Source organism: Botryllus schlosseri, chromosome 1 (assembly GCF_051294905.1).
Source record: "Botryllus schlosseri isolate E-star chromosome 1, Bs_hap1, whole genome shotgun sequence".
Classification (NCBI taxonomy): Eukaryota; Metazoa; Chordata; class Ascidiacea; order Stolidobranchia; family Styelidae; genus Botryllus; species Botryllus schlosseri.
Window position 1 is genome coordinate 16,990,025 of NC_137236.1, and position 22,829 is coordinate 17,012,853.

The window sequence follows — 22,829 nt, forward strand, 5'->3', positions numbered from 1 at the left end:
CAATGGCATTACAGGCGATACAAGTAGACATATTTCAGTGTTCCGTTTGCTTTAGTCCAGGGGTGGCCAACCTGCGGCCGTAAGAGGGAATTTGTGCTGCCGTAGACACGCAATTCAATTAGTATGTGTTGGCGGCTGTCGACATGCAATTCGAATTTGCGAATTGACTCCCGATTTCTTCAAAGATTTTAATTAATCTTGAAATTTTCTTCGCGCTGGGCGCGATTCAACGCGACTTAATTTTTCGATTCCAATATAGTAGCACCCTTTGCAATCAGAGCCCCACAATACAGATGCGAACATCAATGGAAAATGATGCGCCTCACGTGGAAATATCAGCTCGGAATCGTGTGCTCCTCACTATACTAACAATCCTGATGAGAGGTCAAGAAATAACAGCTTGCTACAAAGTTACTAATACCAATTGGCCCACCCGAAGAAGCATCATAATTTATAACTTGCGTTAAATTTTCGAAAACACCCCTACATCAACTCTATACCAGTGTATCTAATCACACGGGAGAAAGGATAAATGTTTGATGGTAATATATAAAACTACTGATATCAATGACGAAATTCATTGGTGAATCTGAAATTTTTCGCGCAATGCGCGACTATGAGCACTTCCTTCCTTAACATTACCAGTGACCACTCGCGATTTGGGTGCGCATAGTAAGCCTACCATTAAATAGATTAGTCCGGAGTTTACCAGAAATGGATATAGAAACTTTAACCTGGGTATTTGGCGTCCAGTTCGTTCATTACGACTATGTCCTGGAATGCGGCCGTAGGCTACACAAGTAGTCGAAATGTGAATGACAAAAAGGTTGGCCACCCCTGCTTTAGTCATAATCTGGCGTTATCCCTGCGTATGCGCTGTGATGAATACAAGATATTTAACTGTCAACGCGGACTTTGTAATTTGGTTTATTACTGTGGATGTGATGGATAATATAATCTTTTTTCAATGTACTCAGAATTGCTATGCGGGCTGGATAAAATCGTCTGGCGGGCCTGATCCGGCCCACGACCGTATGTTTGACACCCCTGGCCTAGTTTAATAGAATTTGTTAAGACACCTCGCATAGGTCAAATACGTGAGTATGACGTCATAAATGGTGGAAACGCGCGCAACTGATATAGGTGGTACTCGAGCACTGCTTTAAACCTCAAAATGGTACGTGGGTGGTAAAAGGTTGGGAACCACTGATTTAGGATGTCGGTGCTTCATTTCAAACTTCAGAGTACTATGGAGCTGCATGAAATCACTCGATTAGGCTACATATAACGAAAATTTAAAGGTAGGTAGCCTACGATTGGATGTCACCATCCAGTTAATTCAAAAGCACGCACGTACACTTATAGAGATTTTGTATCGGTTATTTTAGCACTGATAGACGCAGATTGGCGAGTGCCATACATTGAAATAAACTGAAAATGCATATCATCACTACAGCATACCATATATTTCGTTTTGTGATAGCTCTACACAAATTCCAGCACTTAATGCACAACTTTGAGGGGGTTATACGCTGAGCAATATTGGTAATAATTATACTTGACGATGAGTCGTTACTTTGATGTCAGTAAAATTGTGTCGAAATTCACTCTACATAGTGATGATCTATGAAGGTCTATGACCAGATTGACCACTGAACAGCAGAACTCAAGATTTATCATCGTCTGAGGGGTATTCATCTTTGCGTTTGACGCTAGTCTGTAAGAATTCTCTCTTCCTGTTTTTAGAAACGGCCTTGGGCGGTTTCGGACATAAGCATACTATTCCCTATTTTCGTATTCATATACAAAAATTGACAATAACTTTTCATAGAAACAAACAACCACCGTCTATTATATTCTGTGGCATATTCATAAGTCAATCATAACCGCAAATAGGCTAGCTTGGATCTGCTTGCGGCTCTGAGATACGCGGTTGGGAATCATTGATTTAGATGAATGATACCCTGCAACCTGCAACGTAACAGCTTTTCTGTTGTCTGGAACGTTGGTGAATCGTTCCAAAACTTTCTTGTACTTGTCATGGTGGTCTCGCGGTAGGACAAGTCTCTCCACGCGAAAAATTGATTTTTTATTGAGAAGGGGGAGCAGACTTTCGTACAACCGTCCGAACTGATCCACGGTCATTTCCGGAATGGCAATATTGCCCCTCTGCAAAATATGAAAGAATATTTCTTCGTTGAACGTATTTATGGTGGTAACTAGGGTTGCATTTAAAACAGAATTAAATTTAAAACAAACATGTTCAAAACAAGGCCCTTGTTTAAAACGTGTGCTTTTATGAAGTCATGGCGTCACTAATATTCAATTGTGACGTCATCGCAGATTGGCATTGACAATTGAAAATATAAGCCAGATATAGCCCCGTTAACGAAATATATACGTACTATAGCTGTTGAACCGACTATTGCGAGGGTTCTAACCATCCCATATCGTGTACGTCGCCCATATCGAGTGGTAATCGTCCGCAGGCTCATACAACATGTTTTTAGGAAAGTATTTAAACAATTATGGCATATTTACACAACTTAAAAAAAAACTCTTTTTTAAAGGCCTTTGTTTAAAACAGTGTTTAAAGCATTATTTTAACTAAGGGTTTTAAAAAACCAATTGTTTTAAATGCGCCCCTAGTGGTAACAGAAATGTATCACGACTAGGGCTGGGCACAATGATTCGAGTACTCCAATCTGAATCCAGTATTAATTTTCATGATTCGAGTCGAGTAGTAAAAGAAATTACACTTATCAACGAGAATTAAAGTTACGATACCATTTCCCACTGCGGTAGCCTTGAAACCTTGATTGGCAGTATCGCAGCGTACTAAACATATTAAAAAGCAAAGAACGTTGCTAGAAACAACACATTTCCGAAGTCATGATCGTCCCACATCATTATCACAAAATGTAATGGAATCGGTATGGTCGAAAAATAACTAAGTATCTTCAGTGTGATGGATAACAGGCATTATACTCTTCTTGGTCGCATAAAAGGTACATATTTGGACTTTGTCAAAATGAATTTTGTTATGACGTCATAGTGACTGATACTCCAATATTCGACTCGACTCGAAGCAAAATACGTGATTCAGAATGGAATCACTAAGGTACTCGAATTTGCCCAGCCCTACTCTCGACAATTACGAGAAGCACTAACTTGATTCTTATCGATGACGATATGCAACGATCCACGATGTACAGTGAGGTTGCTCCATTTTATCACATCAATCAATTGGTGTAAATCGACCAATTCGCCAACGTGTTCGACAAACAGGTGCAATTCATTGATCTGATAATTTACACAAACGATAGGTCCATAGTCTAGCTAGTCCAGTGGTTCCCAACGTGGGCGATATCGCCCCCCAGGGTCGATTTGGCGGTCCAGGGGGGCGAAAATGGACAAAGGGGGCGACAGGGGGCGAAATCAGCCAAGGGGGCGATAGGGGGCGACGACGCGCCCAAACCGGCTGACCTTTTTTTTTTTTTTTTTCAGTCATCCACCTAGCAATGTGGAGAGAAAAACGTTATTTTGAGCTCTTAGAGGAGAAAAATGACCTTTTTTTTTTTAGTCAACCCGCCGGTGATTACGGTTTGTATGCCCATTTTTCGGTACATAAAATCTGGGGGCGATGATCGGTGTTAAGCTTGAAAAGGGGGCGATGGTTCGAAAAAGGTTGGGAACCACTGAGCTAGACTGTTGTCTTTTGCGTAATGAAAACGTTTAATACCTGGGATATGTTCGATGCCAATTTTTGCAGTGCCGATATTTCACTGAGATTTAATGAGCAACGTTCGACTCTAATCGGTGGCGTTTTTAAGAGTGATTGAAGATCTTCCAGAAATTCGAAGTCGTCATTTTGGAGATTCAATACCTTATACTTCCATTCCTTGGCAATCTGCAACAGAGGTAAAGTAACATGATAGTAACCCCCTGAGTAAAGATGATTACGAAGCAGCAAGTTACCGAGTATTCGTCACTGCAATTCTGTTGAAACTTTAAAGATTCGATAACAATTAATCTGGCGTCGGATCTTTGAAACAACGATTTCAAAATATCCGAGTACTGCGTTCCTGAATCAACCCTTAAATACTGGTATGCTTGTGACCCGTGTATCGATGTGATTCGAGATAGCGTTATTTCATCCACCTTTAATCAATATAATCCTTAGCCATCGAGATGGCGTTTCTATGCTGCTTCGAAAACACCCACGTTTTTTCCTTCGTTTTCGCAGATGTATTGCGCCGTTAATTTCATATCGGAAAATTCCAGAATTTCGCAACCGAGCTTTATCATGAAAGGAACGATTTGGTCATATGCTTCGCGATTTCGGTCTCTTCTGAAACTACGCTGCACTCGCAGGAAAGCTGGATACCTTTGATTGTCCTGGACGTCATCAAAGATTATATTGGTAAATAATACTATAACAATTATTAATTATAATCATTGATGACGATTATCAGCAAATTTGCTTTGAGTAGAAGTGGGCAACGTAATGATTACGAACAATCGGCCCTTCAGTGCGAATATTTCATGTTAAAACGACAAATACCCCATATGCATCGAATTCAACGTAGATGTTGAATTCTCGCGTACGAACTTCGTTCCAAACTCCGCTTTGAACCAGTGAAACCAGAGACGAGGATGCTGTTAACACCTCGTCCGTGATGAGACATGACGTGTTATTTGCATTGTCGGTCTGAAAGATAAGTTCTTTGAAACGGCGTCGATATGAGTTATATATACCACTTCAAGCTCTTACTATCTCTATATGCTTCAAAAGCATGCAGTTTCAGGTCCGCGATGTATATAAAACTATCGTTTTGAATCTAGAACAGATGTCCTGATAGTGCGACTAAATAGGTCTCAAGCGGGCAAAGTTATGCTTAATTCACGACAACTATAGGCCGCTATAGTGGTGAAGCGTTTACTTTAATTTTAAGTCAACGTCAAAGCGATCGCGAAAAAGCATGGAAATTTCATCAATTCAACTGTAAGTCCTCTCAAATCAAGTTGAATTTGATTTATGCCAGTCAACAACTATTGCGTACGGCTCTGCATACTCCGCACAGTACACACGGCCTGATGTTTGACATTAACAACTCTGCTACTGATCGCGCTTAGTTGGTTGCAACCAATAATGCTGGCGTGCCATCGCCAACCATAGGGATTATAGTTGCGTGACTTGACCTCACGGAGCCCCTGATGTTCCTTGGAACACCGGCTAAGAATCACCGACCTAGTGTTGAATAAGAAAGTGGCCGTGATACTCTGTCAACGTGTATTGGAGCCTGCATTTGAAATAGTTTGGGCATCTCGATTCCAGAGCTAAGCGGCGGCACCTTCCATTTGGTGAGAACGTGCTTGCGCGGCAAAAGCGATCTTTCTAAGGAATACTTTCGGCTCAACTGTCAGCCGAAAGTGTTCAGGAGACGTAAAAGTTTGCGAATCGCTTGTCTAGTAGTCACCATATTTCGAATTAAAAGAAAACAAATTAAAACAAGTCACCTGTATGGTAAAATCACTTGTCACAAACACTAATAACTATGTTTAACTCATACGATTGATTAAGATCAAACTACTATACCAGAAACCATACCGAAGGGGATTGTGGCAGGAACGTTACGTCTCCGTACTTCAAAACGTCAACTTGAATGCTGGATGTGTTCGTCATCAGGTTCTTTATTTCGATTGGTGTGTGTGTCTGTACGGGGCAGGTGAGTTCTCCAACCTGTCCATCACGCAATGTAAAGGATGGTGAAGCATGTAGAACACACGAAAATACCCGATCACTAATCCCAAGTCCATTGTTTTATTACATTTAATTGGTTAAAAACACATGTTTGATTGTGTGGTGTTTGACAAATATTAGGCATAATGATGTAATAGGAATGACGAATGACGTCGTAATTCTCGGAAGAAAATATTACGTATCGAAAAATCTGACTCGGAATTCCGTCGCATTGAATTAATCGTAGATGCTAATATTTCCATTGAGCCTCATCAAACAAACATTTGCTACCGTCGGTTAGAATTGCTAGTGTCACTGAAGCGCCACCGTGTTATCATGTTTACCTTTAATACGCAGTTATTGGCGTCTTCTGGCATCTTGGTTATTTTCTCAAGGAGCGAGCGCACCCTTTGTTTTGATAACGTTGCCATGTTCACAGTTTTCGCTTCTATAGTTGCACGGCCACTCGTGAAATGAAATAAGTCGTTGATGACGCTAATTTTACTTTCCGTCAATTCCTCGACCTCCAGGAGATTACCCTACAAAATGAATACACGTGGTATACACTATGATAAGTCACGCCTCTGATAAACGTCGCGAGATCGATCAAGGTCAAGCATCCAGTTGGACAGAAACTGATGAGCCTTTCAAAAATATTTCATTTTACAGAAAGAAAGACAGGACACGTTTAGAGGATGACCAATTTGCCGCTTGCTTCGATCTGATATCCAAAATATAAAACAAACGCCAGGCGTATATTAATATTTATTTCATCCCAGCACCATAACAAAGTTTTCGGCGTGAATAGACTCGGCTACTTTCAAATCAAGTGTGTTGGATACAAACGAGTACCGACATGGGCGTCGCCTCGAATGTGACCTAAACATTGTTCTTCTAGGCCTCGACTGTGAATCAGGTAGTCAAATACGGCCGCATACCAGTCATGATATCCATGATATACATCTAGGCCTAGACCAAAGGGAGGCCTCTCTTACACATATTCCGCGAAAAGCTGTAAGCATTATCCATCGATTCCCACACCTTGTGAGAGCAATAGAGACAGACATATTCTGTCTGTGGAACTTCGCTCGTTGACTAGAGTTGTATAACTCAATGGCACCCGAAGCGCACTTGCTATGACACCAAAACTTCACATGACGATTTGATGTAGCAGTAGAACTAGTAGCTTACCGCAACGTCGTACTTCATATCATAATCCGACAGCTCGACGGATCCTATCTTAAATTTAATTGATCCCGCATCTTCCGAGCGAGAGCTCGCTTCAATCAGCTTTGATAGTCTTTCACCATCTTCGTGCATATCTCCCGCAATTTTTAAGTTGGCTATCTGAATGAATAGGCACCGATAATGCCACCAGTTGAATTTATTAAATTTTATATTTCGTCACACAAAGCAGTTGCGTGAATTGAGTAATGGAGTAATTGTTTAATGAATCGCTTGCAAGAGTTATCTGGACGTTCATAACGAAATTGCGATTAGGTATCGGCCGATGGTGACATTGGAAAACTACACCGATATTAGAAAACCCACCGTTATATACTCTAATATATGATATAAAATGAAGGATAAACGACATATTTCAAATAAATTACTACATTCGGAAGAAAAACATGTAAATATATATCATGATATAAACAATTAGATGTATATGTAGGAAAAGCTTTAAAGTATCTTTACTGGTTTGGGATACGCTCAGTTTAGCATGACAATGCAAAAATCGCATTTTTACAAGATTTATAATATAAAAGGGCAAATCAATGGTGTGCCGGAAACCACATTCTACTTATTTTTGCACGAGCATCGAGATGGAAGTTGTGTCATTCTGCTTTTTCGGAGTACTCAAGTAAGCTACTCGCAATATCTATTCAGGTAGTTAGGTTTGTAATATACTTCTATTTCTAATTGAACAGGTTACTAGCAACTGAATTCTTACAGTTTTGATTTAGAGGGTATACTATCGTTTTGGATGAATTTGTATGACTGTAGTGTGAGAAAATGGCATTGAAACGAACTTAATTACCCCCTGTATTATGATACGGTATAAATTGTCGAAGATTTCACACATATTTGTGGTGTCACCAGTCCCTTTGCATGAGTCGCAAAAAATATCTTTCAATCACTAAAGTAGCCACTTCCGATTAGCTGCTTAATCTATACGACCAAGTTTACATTTCGAACCTAATTGAGTACTTTTGAGAAATTAATTTCCCGCACTTCCACTTGATGTAGTTTTGTCATATCTATGAAATGGTTTCTTTTTCTCGTATCTATGTATACATTTGCGTTCTTACTTTTAGTTCTAGGCCTACCTGAGTAGCATTGTTCACCACTTTAACCAGCCACAGTCGTTGTAAATAACTGTTTATCAACAATAAAAAATATGATTACATATGCACTCAACGTCTTACACATAGTGAGAATATTGATCCTCCTTTGCATCATCATTTGATGTGAGTAGCACAATTCGCAATGAAGAGTAGTTTACCTTCATGGCAACATTTTCTTCTAGTAATGCCAATGACGACGAATATATCGTCATGCTGCTATACGTCTTCACTTTGTCAATGGATTTAATTGATTGCGCCACGGTTATTACATCAGCTGCGTCACAATCTGCCTTCATTTTTATCGCGGTAACTTTAGTTATCACACTGCGTTTAAGAAGAGGGGCACATTGGCGTAGTATGCGAAGATCTTTGACATCGGTAATTGTTGAGCTTCTATTCTTTGATTCGAGGAATTTCAGCAGCACTTCCTGAAGACTTCTTAACTTGGCTTCACCTATATACGGTATCGATATAAATTGCAGATGCACAAGTGTCGGGAAGTCAGACAGATTAACGTCATTAACTTACGTGTTTTTGAAAGTGATGTTACAACTCGCCATTTGTCTTCGTCTGCAATGATTGCCACTCCAAGAAGAATGAAATTAGGAATGTCGGGTGAAGATAACTCTTCCTGCAGATTCTTGTAGCTTTTGTTATTGTCCATGGAGAGCCAATGGAATGCAGCTAAGATATCCTGAAAGAAGTTCATCTCAATGGTAATTATGTAGTTAACAATGTTATCGGTATCCAAATTCTACTGGAGATATCATGAATACCTATACCATAAATTCCTACTACAAAACGGTGGTAATGGAGAAGTGTTGTAGGATGAAGATTTTGCTGCACCTAAGAACCTTTATGAAGATGATTAGAAGTGTTGTCACTATGACGTCATTTCCATTAATAATGAGCGATTTTGCCACAAATCCCAAAGTGACGGGGTCCTATTTATTTAACACGGTTGTTCAGGTATTCCAGGCCTCAATCGTTTTCGGCTCAGCGTACGTTTGAGATTCCCGAATTGCAGATTAGCGTAAGTGTTGCCCAAGTGATAACCACTGGGTCCAAATGTATTAATCGTCAGTATTTTCTTGATGAAACGCCCGGTCGTTCAGATGCCCCAAGAGCAAATACTTTTGCAATTCATCGGACGAATGTCGTTGTATACATCTATCAAAGCAGTTAATTGATATTTACTAATATTTACATGGAGTCAAACTGTACAAGATGCGAATACTGGCTTCCATTGCTCATATATTATGTTTAAAAGAACTTGAATTATTTTATTTGACACTCACCACTATGCAAACTATTAGCTTCAATATTTAATGGTCTTGATTTCTGACGGCACAAAACCCGTTAATACTAATAATACTAATCGTCGATGAATATTTCATCGGTGATTCCCAAAGTGGGCGCCAACGCCTCCGGGGGCGTTCGCGAGCGCGATGAGGGTGCTGGCCATGAAATGGAGCGATTGGGGGCGGTGGCTATAAAATTGGACGGTAGGGGGCGCTGACAGCAAATAGGAGTGGTGTAGGTTGAGAAGGCAGCTGCTGCGTAGTGTTGAAACGATTGATGAATAAAGCAGTGTTGGGATCAAGTCACTACCTTCGAGTCACGAGTCATTTCGAGTCATTGCACATTTTGACTCGAGTCAAGTCAAGTCAATCGATTTTCAAAGGTGACTCGAGTCAAGTCAAGTCACTCGATTTTTTGAGGGGACTCGAGTCAAGTCGAGTCAAGTCAAGTCAAGTCACGAGTCAAGTCACAATTCAAGTCAAGTTGCCTTTTTCAAGTATGGGGCATGATAAGGTCTTTGCATTTTGCTAGCTGTCTGAGATACAGATTGGGTGGTCATTGATTTTGAACCGATGAACGAATATAGAGTTGAATATACACGTAAGAAAGCGCTGTATCGCTCACATATACGTAGAACTGCTTAACCACATATAGTTACCAGCCAAAATAGAGAATAGATGCGAATTGATAGGAAGCAATACATTACCAATTTGCAAATCGATATGATACAACTCGACTCTGCGCCAATGGTTGAGGACAATATAAACTATATTCGAATTCAATTTCAATAAAACAAGAAGTTTGGTTCAGGTAAAACATAGATTAATTACTTTACTATACTAGTTTACGACAACATAAGATGTAAGCTTCGACCACTTCGTTTGCGATCAATTTATTTGTGAGGCAATGGAGGCTCAGTAAAACGCACGATCATTAAATGATTGGTCGATCTCACGGTTACACCAGTGTTTCGATAACAATCCGAACATATGCAAGACTCAGTGTTTATTATCGACATCGATTACTTGATGACTTTAAATTGACTCGTGAATTTTGGTCCGACTCACGAGTCAATCCATATTTCTGATACGCCGAGTCAAGTCAAGTCAAGTCATTTTAGCAAAGTGACTCGAGTCAAGTCAAGTCATTCGAAAAAGGTGACTCGAGTCAAGTCATGACTCGAGTCATCCCAACACTGGAATAAAGCAGCTAAATATGTACTAAAATGCAAAATGGATTCAGTCAGGGCAATTCGGGGTCGCCCGTCTATCTAATCAACTGTACCGGAAAAGTACATTGCTACTTGAAAATGTTGATCCTGCCAATCAATGGAAAGGAAAGGACGTAGTTTATTTTTGTCCTTGATGTTTTGCGGCATATACACCGAACCATGATACACATACACACGTCCTGTGCATATGCATACCATGAGTGCATAATGTGCATATGCCGCTGGACAAAGAAGGTGCTAATGGGCTAATTTAGCAGTCGACTGAATCCCAAGAAAGCGTGGTTCATTGTGCGCTGTGATAACTATGAAGTACTTGAGCAGTTATTGCTCACTGCGAGGTGACTTCTTAAGATAAAAAAAAATAATGGGATTATGACAGTAACGGCATCGTGTGTTCATAATCAGATCCCGCGTCACAAATAGGCATTCAAGGAACTGGCTTTGTATGGTCAGAAATCAAGACCATTAAATATTGAAGCTAATAATTTGCATGGTGATCAGCGTCAAATAGAATATTTCAAGATTTTTTTTACATAATATAGGTAGGTGCGACGACGCGAGAAGTTAGTATTCTACTCACTCGCATTGCTATGCTGATAAATCTGTAACGATAGTGATGGCTCTGTGCCTTATTGCCCAGGAATTTTCCGTCTTCTTGATCATACGTCACCGAAATGTAATGACCCATTTCGTAGACGATTTCCCTATCCGAGTCTTGTATCTCCAAGTCATCCTTTCTTGTCGTTGCTGCTAGATGTGCAACCGCCATCACAAATTTCATGTTCTTATGTTCGGTCTTCTTTCCTCCAGAGTGGTGAGAGTCGAAAAATTCTATCGCATCAAGAAGAATTTTTATATCAGTCATTGTTTCGTTTGCCTTGATTTGACTGGCCAAATGTATGAGCATAGCTGGTGTCTTGCACATATCTTTTATAGCTGGAGAACAATGTAGTAAAAGGCCAACACGCTGTCGCTCGCCCGTTAATTGTACGAGTATATCCAACACGTCGTTTTTGTCAAAGCCCTCTACATCGACAACCTGAACATCCATAACGTAATTGGATTTCCACAGCCATTGCGGAGTCGTGGTACACATTACCCACATCCCTCTGTAAATATCTCGTCGAAGAAGATTTATTATTATTGAAATGGGATGTACTCGCTTGTCCAGAGTTATCTTCGCAGGAGCATTTAAGTCACATTTGGCTACGTCGATGCCGTCAATGACCACCAAAACTTGGGATGGATTCTCGGCTATCCATGTCTCAAGCGGTTTTGAGGCTTTTGCGCTCCTAAATATATTAGCGAATTGATCGTTGAATAACAGATCAAAAGGTCGGCATTTGCTATTCCAGAGTATGTTTGTCCCTTCGATGAATACGATAACTTTGACATCAGAGGGTCCGAAAATTTCACCCCTGATAGCTCGATTGGTATACTTTATCGCAGTGGTAGTCTTTCCAGCGCCTGGTCCTCCAATAAGTAACACCGTTGTGGAGATTTGGTCATTCGGGAGTTGGTGGACTGTCTCTAGTGATACTGCGTTGTAGAATTGTCTTTCTTTCGCATTAGCTTTTCTCTCCATATATTTTACCGATTTGCCAAGTGTCAAGCGTCTATATTTCGTGTCGTAGTCGTTCTTAAGCGGTGTGAGATCCATTTGTGAAAAATCATTGTGCTCCTTTAGCTTTTCAACAATCATTTTCGACTCTTCGTTTATCTGATTCGCGAAACCTGTTTTGAAATTATGTTATGGTCGCGTATATGTTTGCCAGGCAGCCAACTAGAATTTGCTAACACGATCACCGGAACCGAACAATAGCTGACATCATATAATACTGCAAGACGACGAGGTAAACAAACAGGTCAGATGAATTCCTCACTTGCGCTAAATCGAATCATCGATCTCTTGGGAATCGCGGTGAGGGATGCAGGTGAGGCCCTGCCCAAATATATGGCAAAATATGAGATGCGACAACAACCAGCCTCCTCACCAATTCTCGAGCAATGCCGAAAGTTTGAAAAACCTTCATTTACAGCAATGGAGTCGTGTCGATCGCCGTATATTTGCATAGCGTCATTGACTTTTGCAGACTCGTTTATACAGCTTTATTCAATTTGCTCGGCTCAGCTACACTGTCCAGATGGCACCATGGTTTGTTTTGGTGCCGTGAAACAGCGCAGTAGAGCAATGGATGATTGTGTACTGAGTAAGCTACAGCTACTGACTGACAGTAACTTGAAATATTAATGTATAATGCTACTGTCGCAGTGATTTGTGAAATCGAAATATGCGATTCGGGACACCAAAACCTAGTTTTAACAGTAGGGCACGGCGGAACGACGAATTCTCTAATCCGACTCCAATCTTGTTTTTTTTAAAATGAAGTCCTACTGCGATCCGTCTTCTTTCGTATCAAAATAAATGGATGAATCCAGCTTCAACCGGGTGCCGCCATATACAAGCGAGTCCAATATCGACCCCAGATATAACTAAATCATGAACACTCCCATATACCCCGTGCTTATCAAAAAGCACGAATCCAGCCCTGGCCTTTCAAATAAATTATATTTTAGAATCAGATCGAGCTCCGGTAAAAATTTAAAAAAATCGTCGGATATCCGAGTCCGTCGACTATCCATGCCTCGCTCTACTAAATAGTCAACGAATCGAAGAATAATATGTTTCGAGCAATATACTTCGACATAATAAGGATCTCATTCTCCATACTTGTTGCCAGGGGTGGTAAATTATATTTGCCAATGAGCCAATTGATAAGTGGAAAATACTATGTTAAGCAGACCAAAGGTTCACACTACATTTTGTGACGTAATAAATTTATTTCCAAAATGAAGGCAGTGAATAACATTGACTTTACAGGGTGGTAACTGGTACGGTAATGTGAAGGCGTGGGCTTATTTCTCACCTAAAACCAATAAAAATCACAGGTCGTGTGTACATTATCGACAAACAATGCTTGATCTATAACCGGCGTGAACAAACTGTGACTCTTTGACCTGATTTCAAATTGATGCATTCTATCAGGCATTACCAATATGCGTATTGTTTTCTAGTATTTTCTTTTCTTATGGTCCTCACATTTGTAAAATTTAGTAAAAAGTGGCACCACAGAGATAGAACTTAGCAATTCAACTCTCGAATCGATTTCACATCAACGTTCCACCTGCAACAATCGTGCATGGTCAGCAGTGAGTGATATTTCATTGTGATCAACATTCAAACTTGATAAATTGATCGCGGTGGCGCATGCCATAATTATTTTCTGTCTACCAATGGTAAATACGCTCTTCCATTTGTTTTGTATATGCTGGCAATTACATGTACTGCAGAGATTGGACAAGAAAATGTCATCAAGAGGTGATTGCAAGAAAATGAGATATGATCAGGAAAATATAACTTTAAGAACGGAATGGACAAGTTTGCATTCAGTGACAACTGAGGGAAGCCTTGTCTGTCAAGATTCGCTCGACAATTATCAAGATTGCACCTTCAAACGCCATTATACGAAACCAAAGACCATAACTTGGCCACGAGTTACCCAACGAAGACAGATTGGCGGGAAGCGAATATTACCGAGCTTATGGCAGGATTAAAAGGAACTGCAACACACTGCCTTCGCGTTCAATCAGCATGATTTCAAATACCTCGTAGCCAAGTGGGGACTCAACGTATCACCACACAATACTAAACTTAATTCGATAGCCTATCCATTTCATTGTGACGTTATAAATTGGTATTTTTGAATTTTTGTGTCACGAGACTTGAAACTAAGATTTTTGATTTACGGCTGCCGCCCCTGAACTATACTGTGCGGTATTATCACACTTACGTTGGTGGTTAAAAGCAACATTTATTCAAGTTGTTCAAAGAAGGCTTCACAGAGGAACATACTGTCTCTATAATTTGGCAATTCATCAATATTATATTATATGCCTTATGCACATATTTTCCACATTCAAATTTAACGTTCCGCAGTTGAGGAATGGTATAGTGTTTTCCAAACTTTTTGTCAGTAGGCGCCCCCTCTACTAGTGCGTAGCACGGATCACAGCCGGATCAGTACTTTATTGATTTAGCCAGAATCTTTGAAAATAAGCATGACTTTTGAAACTAAATAACTACCAACCAACCACATGCATGTATCCGCCAAGCCAGTGCGAAAATAAACGAGCTGTATTTATAAATTCACGGAACCACGTACCGTGTAGGGCGGAGCATGGACCGGAGCCGGACTGGATATCCGACCAGAATTTTTCATTTTTGGTCGGAACCGGATCAGTACTTTTCCTGATACGGCCGGAGTCGGGTCGGAGCTGGACCAGAAAATTTGTCGATCCGTTCCGCACTACCCTACACGCGCTTACACAATGAAACGGACATTGTTCGCAATTTTCTACAACTAATGAGACGGATGAGACTGGTCTTTGGTCACTTTCATCATGATATTGGCTTTTAGTTTTGATAAGACCGATCTCAGATCACTACGTCCTACTATGTCACGTGGGCTTTTGATCTGGGCCTGGGCCTGGGGAGCAACGAGAATAAATTTAACCAGTCAGGAATTTCTAATAGGAGTTTATCCTGAAACTAAATTACCATGTCCTAATGCAGTTTTTAAAAATAAATGCCGTCTACTTCTACGTCAACATCAGATATGCAGGCAGGACCACTATCAAGCTTGGGAAAGCTTCATCAATTGTTTCAATAGTATAGTATAGTATTTTCAGGTAGTCCAAATGTTGTTTGTTGCAATTGTTACACTACTAGTTACAGGAACTGTGTCTGCGATTGCTACGGCATGCTTTGCCATATACTTTATTTTTGAACCTTGATCGCACAGACGACGTGCGTAGGTCGTAGGTTACGCACAAACAGTTTTTAAAAGCATTCCCGGTGTATTTTATACCAGCGCTTCTCATAGTATGGATCGCAACCCAAACATAGGTCGCGAAGGATATAAATGTGGGTCGCGAGCACACCAGAAAGATCTTTTATGATGTAAGTAATATTTGCTAAATTTCTTGCAACGAATATTTTCCTCGCGTCTCGTGCGATCTCCTGTGGATAGACTCGAATTACTTTGTCCAAACTAATTGGTTTAGAAGATTTCTAATCTGTCACACAAGCAGAAGAGTGGTTGTGACACTATGGCTTGAACATGAAAGTCATGGTTATACACAAATTGGTTTGCTGTTATGGTAGGGGTAGGGTAAAGGAAGGGAAACAACGGTACCGTAGATTCCGAACCCCATATTTCTGAATAAATCTAACTGTTGTCGCAATCGTGAAAGAACGGTATGTTCGTTCGAATGCTTTTCTAGGATTTATTATATGTGGATGTGCGACCATTAGACAGGCCCTTTGCGCGCCAGCAGGACACTTGACAATATGAAATTTACACCAACATGCGGCTAGGCAAAGCGTGGTTCCCTTAATGACAGTCGCTGGTTGGCCAAACCCGTCGATATCGATATGTCCGCTCGTCGAAATGGCTGGCACCGAATAATCCCGATTACTCTTAATTTTAAATCGCTTGCGTCACACATGTTTCTTAGAACTGCGTTTCGTACGGTCGTGTTTCCACACCTTTACTCATATATGATTGTATAAACGTACCACACCAACATTTAGGGCTGCATTTAAAACAAACGGTGTTTTAAAACACTTTTTATATAAAGGCCTTTTTGAACAAAACAAAATTGTGTTGTTTTAAGTTGTATAATTATGCCATAATTGTGTTAATACTTTCCAAAAAACATATTGCTTAAGCCTACGGACAATTATACCACTCGATATAGCCGACATATAACGATGTGGGATGGTCGGAACCCTCAAAATGGTCGGTTCAACAGCAATAGTGCAGATATTTCGTTAAAGGAGCTTTATCTACCCTATAGTTTTAATTGTCAATGTCAATCCACTATGACGTCGTAATTAAATATTCTTGACGTCCTGGCTTTAACAAATAAAAAAAAATAAACACATGTATTCAACAATGGATTTCTTTTGAATTGATTTTTATTTTAAATGTAACCCTATACTAACATTACAAATACATAAGTCGGATGTACGAGGCTAGGTTAGCCAGATGCCAATAAAACAAAAATTTTGATCGTGATCTAAAAAGTTTAGGAACCACTGTTCTATACAGTGTGAGATTATAGTCCACGCCGTAGCACTCCAAAGTAGTATTTTTCCAATTCAAAGGAACTTTATACCGTACTTGATACAGGATAGGGAAATGCATAAAAATACTCAATTCCGTATTTTCGGAATATAAATAAATTAGTCATGTATTCACCTTTAACGCCCGAAGGTAAATCCCAATTTTCGTCTGAGTCGAACTTTCGTCTTCTCTCTGTTACTGCTGTTTGTATTGGTTTTATAATATCAATAGTGATGTATAGTAATGGAGAAAGATGAGTAATACCTGGCTTGTCCGAACATTCGGCTTGACACATGGAACTTGGTGGCGATGCGGAAGGTGCGATGTCATTCCCTGGTAGCAAATTTATGTTTAATATAGGCCTAATCAAGATTTTAGTCGTTACAATTGGGACTGGTCGAAAGTATATCTGTCTTTACTGCATGATTCGATTATGATTCGAGTATGATAGAGATAAGCTACTGCTCATAGAGTCATCCACGGAAAGAAGAAACCTATCGATTTCGAATATTAAAAATAATCGGACGTTGTTTATTTTTGTGGTTGATGTTTTGTTTCATATAAAACGACTCATGATATATATACAGACGATATGCGAATATGCACACTATGATTGCATGAAGTGCATACTCCGCCGGGTAAGCAGATTACAGAAATAACCTTTTAAGGCTTATATCACCCTTTCCATGCTATCCCGGAAATGCTGCGCCCCAAGCGGTGAAGCCAAGGATACCAGTTTTACTGAACAGGGCTGTGGTCTGACCCGGCCGGACATTTGAACCTACAAACTACCGAATGCGTACCGTTTATGCGATCAGAACGATATAATCACGTTTAATTCGTCATAAATATTTTGCATTTGTAAATCAAATTACATGTAGGCCTAGTGTATGTCATAGAGCAGAGGTCTCAAACTCAAATGTGCCCGCGGGCAATTTCCTCGTTTCTGATGACGCCGCGGGCCGCATCATCAATCTTCGGGATATTCATTGTATAATTTCCAAGTAGGCCTTATTTGACGGTACCTTGCAGACAGGCATTCCAAAAACATCGTGGAATTGTAATTTATTAGTGCATTATTCACGCTTGACGCGGAGCAAAAATCACAATTTCAAATATTTGAATAAAATTATTTTCGTGCCGGGCATAATTTTTCTAATTAATGAGTTATATAGACATCATACGACAGGATGCATCATGACATCGTTAAACTGTCGGGTTATAATATTGCAGCTAGTAGACCTTTGACGTGCCACAATTTTATGCATTAGAATATTTCAAAATCTACTGAAAATTGATTTGATATCAAAGCATTTGAGCGGTATAGCCTAATCCTGGTTTTGATAAAATCGTGATAAGTACATAGGCCATTGTTAAAGTCAAATTAAATCAGCGTTAGATTTTGCCCTCGATTAACATCAATAACAACTTTGATATAATTATTATTGAGCCATAGCAATAGCATTACTTCTTAACCTTTTTAGCGATTGTACCCCTTGTGCTTCCAATGAGATTTCTCCTAGCCGCTGTCCATTTTCAACACAATTTATGATGGTACCTATATTAAAATCAGAAAACCCATTCACTTAAAATCGCTCATAGCGCGAAGGCTATTTTCCAGTTGAAAAAATTGGCCAAGAAAATATTCCACAGCATATTGGCCTAATTCCACAATGCATCTCCAACACCCAGATGTGGCGCTTCCGTACCCCGATGGGGTCTACGGACCCTGGTTAAGAACCTCAGGAATATAAATGTCCAATCGGCGAATAATTCATTGGTGTTACTAGTTACAGCTGTAGAGCGTACTACTACCCTACTCGCCACCGATAATAACATGGATAAAGAGAGCAAACAACACCCACCATGTAAACAACTATGAGTCATGGGGCTCATAGAATGCCAATGGTGTCATACTGACCTGATTAGATAGCTATATACATACCCTATGCAACGCAATCCAGGCCTTTTTGATATATTACTAATTCCCATGACAGTTGCGTAGATTGTTGCGTCCGTAGGATTAACAAGTCACCGTTCCGAGTCGCAAGTCCTTCTCTAATTTTAACGTTAGACCCGACTCAACTCGAGTCATTTGTATTTAATCACCCAGTCAATCCGAAATCGAATAATTTTACGAGAAGGATGCTTCAAACCAAATCATAATTTTCAGTCACGAATTATCAACGGGTCATGTTTATCATCATGAACTAGAAATGTGACGCAATAGCTGATCTACTACCGCATGGTAGCTTTTAAAGGTGACGTGATAGTGAAGTTTGTTGAGATGTCAGTGATGTGTATGGTAGTTTCAGGGTGAACATCAAGTTCTTATATCTAAAAAAGATATATGACACTTGAATGTATTGTTGAATACTTGAAATTCCAAAATGCCGTCGCAGGCCGTACAAAATGCTCTCGTTGTCCGCATGCGGCCCGCGTGCCGCGTGTTTGAGACCTCTGTCATAGAGCATTGCGCGAGAATGATTGCAAGTTTACACTACTTCGCAAAAATAACATGGGTAACATAATATCCTTTACTAACACATCAACAAGGAGTAGTGTATTTGAATCATTATCATCTATCCACTGGACTGAGTGTAACAGTACAATTATATGTCAAAAAATGTCGATGGCTTGATCTACACCCGATGGAATATACGCTACTTTCTTGAAATGTGGTGGATGCAACTATTTCCACCTATGAATTTAGAGTCCATTGGGCAGAAATTCACGGCATTACATCTAACTGCATTTTGTTGAGCAGCAGCAACCACCAATGTTTTGAATACCTCTGCTGTTGCGACAAATCGAGGTTTCACGGTTGTTATGGTGGGATATATTCCAATTTGTGTTCACAATATAATATACTCTACCTGACTTGGAAGAATTTGAAGGCTCGGTCTCAGGGCTTGCGGCATCTCCAACAAACGCCCTCTGTATCTGAAATAAAATGGCGTAATAGGTTTGATAATTCCCGCGGTTTTGTATTATTTAGGTACAAGCCCGGATTGCATGGCGTTTCAAAATTCGATTCTCTGGAAGAGACGATCACCACTGGTCTCGGCCAGGCGCTCACAGTGTAGGCTAATTGGCAGATAGGCGCCGACTTTTATCTATGGAGTGGCGGCAAGCGCGTAGCCACGGGGCTGTCGAAACCCCCCTTCTGAAACGCACAATCCCGTCCTTTTGAAATGACCACTCTGTCGCTAATATTTAGTTGCAATTCAACAAGTCGCAATATAGGCATTACGCGCAGCCGCGACCAATTAGCAAGATTCGTCTAGAGCAGAGGTCTCAAGCACGCGGCCCGCCAGAGCATTTTGTGCGGTCCGCGACGACATTTTTGATTTTTAATAATTTGACAATATCTAAGTGTCACATATAGCTTTTCAGGTTATAAAGTCAAAATTCCTGCTTAAATTGCTCCGAAAGCCTGAAACTATTCATCAAACTTCACCATCACATCTATTGCAAACGCTACCATGCAGGGGAAGATTCACTATTTCGCCACATTTCCAATCCATGATGACAAAACCTGACCCTTAGACGTTTCGTGACTGAAATTTGTAAGTTGGAATTGGACGCGACCTTTCTTAGAATTACTCAGACTCGGGCTGACTCGATGGAAAATGAAAATGACTCGAGTTGACTCGGAGTGACTCGGAATGCCGTGAATTTGTTAGAACCATGGACGCAACAAACGCGTATCAGGGAAATAGTTATAAATAAGAAGGTCGCAGCTTGGTATTTCGCTGTATTAGATTATGTTCTCTTTTTGACATCACGAAAAGTTTAGGGGGGGGGTCAAGGGGGACGCAATATTTTCGACCATCCCCAATGGGGGCGTATGTCCAAAAAGGTGTAAAGAAAAACCGCTGGTATAAAGAAAGTGTAAACATCGGGGAAGAAAATAGCACTGACAGAATCATGAGAGAATCTTGCCGCGAGCTCCGCGAGAAGTCCTTTCTGGGCTGAGCAATATACTCTTGCCAATATTTACGCAGTTAAAGGATCTGATTTAATAATGTGTTTTTGATACGAGACTACCATGCTACGCGGAGTAGAGTTTAATTCATTTTAGTCTTAGCCTGTTAAGTGCTACTTTACTATGTATAATGGGTTTTGTGGTGTTTGAGTAGCAGGGTCTTGAGCACCAGACTTGCGCGAGCTGTAATTAAACCATATGCGTCTACTCAGTAAAACAAATTCTACGACCGGAAGAGCCATGCGCGGATCCGTAATTACTAATTAGACACTCCTAAGTTTAAGGTGCTCGATCCAGTTAAATATTTTCCCTATGCTGAGTGCTGACGCACAAGAAATTTTAACTACAGACATATTTACGCAAAATTATGATTGGAAGCAATATTCAACATTCTACACAATTTTTTATGTACAGTCGGAAAGGATGCCTGAGAGTCAATAACCGAGTTTACCTGCGTCTGCGTTGACGTGACGTTTGTCGAATTGATGGAATCTAAATATAATGGTATTTCTGTTTTTTTGCAATTTACAAAATTATCACATAATATTTGACAAGACAACACTATGACAATCCTAATACTCCAGCACTCCACTGTCTATTGAATCAACTAATACCTGACTATTAGTATTCGATCTCGGCGCATTCCTTCAATAAATTACCGAACAATTATTTGCGTTACCGAAGGTTAGTAGTACTAGTACGTCCGAAAATAACATTTATTTCCAACACGACTTGGATATGCAGGATTCGGAGTATGTTGCTAAAGTCCAGAGATGATTTTACAAATATCCGCGAACCATTCGTATCAATATTTGCACTGTACATGCCAACCCTTCAAGGTCCGATACTGCTGAATTAACCCTGTCAAATATCTTCCAGCAAATGCCATATTAGCGGCTAGTGTGTATTAGTGGATTGTGAATACCGTCAGTGTGACATGAGTACCGACGGATACAATACCTTGCATACAAACGTGAAGGACAAACTCAATTTTTCTCCTCTGTCAGAAGTTAGTTAGGCTACCACACGGCACCATGAAAAGCCGATATAGGAGCTTGCAATGGATATTGTATGAGGTATCGAGATGGACCACACATACCTTTATTTCATACATTGTTTGGGGTTGAATGGGGTGCACCATAATCGTTACGGAGGAGCCGTCAGCATAAAGTCGACATTAAAGTTGAAAACATCCCACCTCTGTCTACAAATTAATCGTGGATGCTGGAAATTACTACGTAGGCGAATTATTGTAAAACAAACATTTTTTTGAAATATTCGTGACACTGTTTGGAATAGTCAAACCGGACTTACTAGACGGTCGTCTATATATTTTCGGCTTCGGTGCTAAAGCTGGTGGTAGCTTCTTTTCTCCTGGGGTCGACGGCTGTACGAAGAGAGCTTCAAACATTGTGTTTCGATTCAAAGCTACACCTGCCTATAGAAATACCTTGGATGTTTCAGTGCTTTGCTTGACATGAGACATTTTGCCGGGTCAAGTATTGACCTGCTTATCTCCTGGCAAAACTGCCGTTTCTACATCAATAATTTCAGTATCAATTTGAAGTCGAAACTATGAAAATCTGAACAATAAGAATAATCGTTACGAGGAGACTTTTTTAAGATTCACAGCAAATCTATTTCTCCGAATTGAAATATACCCGGAGTATTCAGAGTAGATAGGGTTACTTACAACCAGAGTTGGATCATTTGTAATTGAGCCGAGCTCCCTAATAATCAAGGAGTGGTATGGTATGGTATGGAAATTTTCAAGTGAAATTTTCCACATTATACTCTTCCATACTATGGCAGTTTTTCGAGAACCATGACAATGAACCCTATTTCAATTAGTCAAATTGATTGCATACTTCAGAAAATCATTCAATGTCTATTTTCATATTTCAAATTGCGATTCATGACTCACCCACTCCGGCCCACATCTATTTGAAGAAAACAAAGTACTGCAACTCGCATATGAAGAAAAAGAAAATTAATGATAAATATTCCAATCTGAATATGATTTAAGAAC

At 40.1% G+C, this 22,829-nt stretch overlaps 1 protein-coding gene across 5 annotated transcripts in view; it reads right to left on the reverse strand.

Moving 5' to 3' along the window:
• Positions 1–22,359, reverse strand: part of LOC145433675 (uncharacterized) — a 46,893-nt gene extending 24,534 nt beyond the window's left edge. For 2 of the 5 annotated variants that reach the window (XR_013913172.1, XR_013913171.1), the window contains exons 1-18: positions 22,251–22,359; positions 22,115–22,187; positions 21,252–21,292; positions 19,689–19,755; positions 17,077–17,145; positions 16,948–17,013; positions 11,205–12,358; positions 8,620–8,785; positions 8,250–8,545; positions 6,935–7,090; positions 6,088–6,282; positions 5,612–5,743; positions 4,565–4,711; positions 4,225–4,398; positions 3,979–4,161; positions 3,743–3,910; positions 3,172–3,303; positions 1,972–2,169 (exon numbers count right to left, since the gene is read on the reverse strand). Coding sequence is in view for 1 of the 5 variants with exons in the window: in XM_080310847.1 (XP_080166973.1) it covers positions 1,972–2,169; positions 3,172–3,303; positions 3,743–3,910; positions 3,979–4,161; positions 4,225–4,398; positions 4,565–4,711; positions 5,612–5,743; positions 6,088–6,282; positions 6,935–7,090; positions 8,250–8,545; positions 8,620–8,785; positions 11,205–12,358; positions 16,948–17,013; positions 17,077–17,145; positions 19,689–19,755; positions 21,252–21,292; positions 22,115–22,187; positions 22,251–22,286 (3,453 nt within the window). In the remaining 4 variants the exon portion in view is untranslated. The remainder of the gene's footprint in view (positions 1–1,971; positions 2,170–3,171; positions 3,304–3,742; positions 3,911–3,978; positions 4,162–4,224; positions 4,399–4,564; positions 4,712–5,611; positions 5,744–6,087; positions 6,283–6,934; positions 7,091–8,249; positions 8,546–8,619; positions 8,786–11,204; positions 12,359–16,947; positions 17,014–17,076; positions 17,146–19,688; positions 19,756–21,251; positions 21,293–22,114; positions 22,188–22,250) is intronic. The other 3 variants (XR_013913164.1, XM_080310847.1, XR_013913167.1) reach the window with 2 other exon arrangements.
• Positions 22,360–22,829: the final 470 nt, after the last annotated feature.